This window comes from Macrotis lagotis, chromosome 2 (assembly GCF_037893015.1).
Source record: "Macrotis lagotis isolate mMagLag1 chromosome 2, bilby.v1.9.chrom.fasta, whole genome shotgun sequence".
Classification (NCBI taxonomy): domain Eukaryota; kingdom Metazoa; phylum Chordata; class Mammalia; order Peramelemorphia; family Peramelidae; genus Macrotis; species Macrotis lagotis.
Window position 1 is genome coordinate 159,722,820 of NC_133659.1, and position 4,586 is coordinate 159,727,405.

The 4,586-nt window shown below is 33.0% G+C and overlaps 1 protein-coding gene across 1 annotated transcript; it reads left to right on the forward strand.

Annotated features, from left to right (window-relative positions):
- Window positions 1-1,902: 1,902 nt before the first annotated feature.
- Window positions 1,903-2,865, forward strand: LOC141513386 (olfactory receptor 6K6-like). The gene has a single exon (XM_074223135.1). It carries the CDS (start codon window positions 1,909-1,911, stop codon window positions 2,863-2,865), a length of 957 nt encoding a protein of 318 aa, XP_074079236.1. The 5' UTR covers window positions 1,903-1,908.
- The last annotated feature ends 1,721 nt before the right edge of the window (window positions 2,866-4,586 follow it).

Sequence of the window (4,586 nt, forward strand, 5' to 3'; positions counted from 1 at the left end):
TAAAATATGTATAGTAATAACTACTTACCTGCCAGAATTTTGAGATAAATGTAAAGAATTTAGCATATCTGTCTCATAATAAGTATCATATAAATGTTAGATATTATTGTTATTATTGTTGTAAAAGCTATCTCTTTCCATTCTCTTCTAAATTTGCTCTTAATAAAACCTTTCTTTAGATCAGGAATCCACTTGGAATTTACTTTTGCCTATGGATGCAGAAAAGAAAAAAAGAAAAAAAACATCAATAGAATATAATAATGCATACAGAAGAAAACCAAAAATAATCATAAGGGTACATCAATGGGAAAATTTTATTATTATTTTGGCAAGTACAAACTTTAAAATGACAATAAAAACCCAAACTAGTACACAGTACAAGTTTAAACATAATTTCTTCAAGAATTATTTTTTATAGCTTTGCCAGAAGTTTTTGTAGATTTACAATTTCATTCTAATCTACCAAACTTCACAACATTTTTTCTTATATGATAATAAGAGTTATTTGTGATTCATTAAGAGTGCTTTAAAGGGACAACTAGGTGGCTCAGTGGATAAAGCACTGGCCCGGGAGTCAGGAGAACCTGGGCTCAAATCTGGTCTCAGACACTTAATAATTACCTAGCTGTGTGGCCTTGGGCAAGCTACTTAACCCCATTTGCCTTGCAAAAAAAAAAGAGTGCTTCAAAAATTTCAAATTACTTTCCTTACAAAAGACTTTATGAAATAGGTATTGCAAGAGTAATGACCTTATATTACAGATAAGGAAACTAAGGCTTCAGGAAGTTATGATTGATTGCTGGCAAAGAATTAGAAATTGTTGAATACTACACTAGTTCTAGGTTTTCTTGACTTTAGTTTCTTCAATGCTTTAAGTCACTGACAAACTGGGCTACTTCCTCTTTCTGAATACCCTTTATTTGACACACTTCTGTCTTTGTTACTGTTATTACTTATATTTACAGTACACTTTCCTCCATCATGGAAAGCCCAAGTCAAATGATATATTCTCTGTGGAGTCATTCCTGTTTCTTCTGGTCAGACATGATCTTTACTTTCTCTGACTCTTCAGGGGTCTTTTTATAATTCTCTTCCCCCCCCCTTATCTTGTTGTATTTTGCATTATTGATATTTGCAACATTTCTTATCTTCTTTCTCCAGATTGTAATCATCTTCCTTGAGGTCAGGAATTATGTTTCATTTACATGTGTACTTTCCCTTTCAACTATTTCAGTGCCTCATATATAGAAGACTTAATAATAACTTGCTGAATGAAGTAAAGAAGGAAAGGAAGGAAAGTATGAGAAATGCTCACATTGCCTTCTAGAATTCTTCACTAGCTCTCAAATGCTCTGAACTTCCAGAGCCATTAAGGCAGGATGGCAAGATATCCTATGAATAATACTTTTCCTTTTACATATATGTATATACACATGTATTTACATATAAAATACTTGTATAATATATACATGCAAATTAGACATGTATATGTGTTTAGACAAGCACAAGTATGCATGTGCATTATGATTGTGTATATTTTATACATAAATACAAAATACTCACACTTTTTTTCTTATTCTAAATAAGAAAGGGGTCAATATGGAAGATAGAAGAGCAGAAGAGAAAGCTGACAAGTCAGGAAGTCTGATAACTATAAGTGCTGTTACCTTGTTAAATATAAGTACTGCTATGAACATTTATTTTAATGATTGTTATTATTTGGGCTATTGAACTATTGGGAAGGGGAGAAATGCTATATTTAGAGGTGTATTATAACAGTGAATATGAAATAACTAAATTAATCTTATCAGAGAATAAAAATTAGCAAGCATAACTCATACTATGGATTGGAGTTCCAAAAGTCTCTATGTCTTTTATTTTACCTTCAAAGGTCATGTCACTAAGGGAATGGAGAATAAGAACCAGACGGTGGTTATTGAATTTCTCTTCACTGCATTCCCTCATTTCAAGGAGGGTGGTTTTCTTTTCTTCATCCTCCTGCTCTTCATTTACCTCTTCATCATCATAGGCAACTTCATGGTCTTTGCTGTTGTCATTCTAGACTCTCGTCTCCACACACCCATGTACTTCTTCATTGGTGTCCTTGCTTTCCTGGAGATTTGGTATACCACAACCACCATCCCAAAGATGCTCACCAATCTCATAAGTGAGCAGAAAACCATCTCTATTGCTGGTTGCCTCCTGCAGATGTATTTCTTCCATTCCACTGGTATCACTGAAGCTTACCTCTTGACCACCATGGCTGTGGATAGATATCTGGCCATCTGCTACCCTCTCCGTTATTCAACCATCATGACTTCACAGCTTTATATTCTACTAACCTTGGGCTGTTGTTTCTTAGGTTTCTTTACTCCACTCCCTAAAATTGCTTGGATTTCTACATTACCATTTTGTGGTCCAAACCAAATTAACAACATCTTCTGTGACTTTGACCCCATATTGAACCTAGCTTGTGTAGATAGAGGCTCTATTGTCTTCATTAAGGTCATGGATATAGTCCATGCCATGGATATTATCTTAGCTATTACTCTAGTAACTTTGGCCTACATCCAGATAATTGGGGTGATTCTAAAGATCCAGTCATCTGAGGGGCGTCACAAGGCCTTTTCCACCTGTGCCTCCCATCTTGCTATTTTCTTGATCTTTTTTGGGAGTGTAGCCCTCATGTACCTGCGTTTCAATGCCAAGTATTCTTTTTTTTGGGACACTACCTTTAGTCTGATGTATGCTGTGTTATCGCCTTTCTTCAACCCTATTATTTATAGCCTGAGAAACAAGGAGATAAAGAAAGCCATCCAAAAATATATGTGTCAAAGATTGTCGCATGCTATGCCTTTTAGTTAAGATAGGCTAACTTAAAGTAATTAGAAGCTGGAAAGTACTAAAAGTGTGTGAATCCACAATGTGTGTGTTTATAGACATAAGTACACATATATGTATATATATATATATATACATATATATATATATGTATAAATACATGTATTCATACCTATAGGTATATACCTTCATATATATACATATATGTGTGTGTGTGTGTGTGTGTGTGTGTGTGTGTGTGTGTGTGTACACACAGTGGTTTAAAGTTCTGATTAAAATTTCACCCTCTAGGAAACCTATCTCAATCTCTCTTAATTCTAATGCCTTTTATTCCATGCTTGGATATTTCCTATTTATTCAAGTTATATCTTGTTTCTACATATTTGTTTGTTTGTTGTCTTATTCATTTGATTGTGAAATCTTTGAGGGCAGGGACTACCTTTTGACCTTCTGTATTAATAGCATAGTGTCTAGCACATAGTGGATACTTAAATTTTAATCAAATGACTACATATCTATGAGAAAGAATGTTGCTACTATGTTTATATGCTCAGTTAATATATAGTAAATGGTGATGTCATTTTTCATCTTTTTTCTTTCTTGCCAGTTTTTAAATGTGCTCAGAAATGAAACAAAGTTAGCAATAATCAGCATAACCAAAACTGGATAGAATTGATGGTTCCTTGATTCTCTGCTCTTTTGAAGCCATATTGAGATTTGTTCTTTCCTAAACATTTTCCTGAAGCTAGAGATCAGAAATATAAATATCACATACTTCAGATCCAGACAAGACTTTGCAAAGCTCTACATAATTTCTATTAGTAAATCCAGTCAGCTTTTTTGTGGGAGAACAGTTACATAGGTAATTCAAAATTGTAGATAATATGATAAACATTTTTTGCACTTATATTTGGAAGGAAATGTAGTTAATATTCTCAGAATTTTACTAGTAAAAATACCAGATAAATATCAATTTTTAATGATCAGCAACCATTTATTAAGCTCCTCATATGAGCCAAGTGATATATTTATATGACAGCCAAAATATAATGGAAAGATCATTGACCTAAGAGAAAGAAAAACTGAGTTTTAATATAAACTTCACCATTTACTCACTATGCCACCTTAGTCAAGTGACTATTCTGGTTTTCAAATTTCCTTATTTGTAGTATGGGGAAGTAATAACTATACTAATTATTTCACAGAGTTATTTTTGAGTAAAGGACTTAATAAATTGTAAAGAACTAGAGAAATAAGATCTCTAATCAATATTGTTACTTTGTCATATAGAGATATTTGTAATTTAATGTAAGCCAGAAACTTTGTCTGGACTAGTAAGGTTTGTAAAAATGTGGACAGCATCTGGACAGATGCAGGATTAGTCCATCAGGTAATTAGAATATTTCTGGTGAATTGCCCAGTAATTAGTACTTTTTGGATTCTTTTTTTTGTTTGGAATTGGGGAGCAGAAGTCAAAGCAACAATGGTCTTCCACCCTGGAATGACTAGTTATTCCCTTGGCAATAAGAATTTATCAGCTTGTTTTGAGGCAACATGACCCAAGAAAAATAAATGCTATTACTGACTTTAGAATGACTAAGTGATAGATATATCAATTAATTAATCCCTTCATCAGAAAGGCTAATAGAGTCTTTTGAAAATAAGAATTAATTCTGAAGAAAGAAAGAACAAGATGTCAAGAAAAGTAACTGATAAAATGGTTCCTAAAATACAAAAAAACAAGA

Excerpts from the sequence above, each read along its gene's own strand:
- LOC141513386 (XM_074223135.1), top strand. The coding sequence starts at position 1,909 with ATGGAGAATAAGAACCAGACGGTGGTTATTGAATTTCTCTTCACTGCA.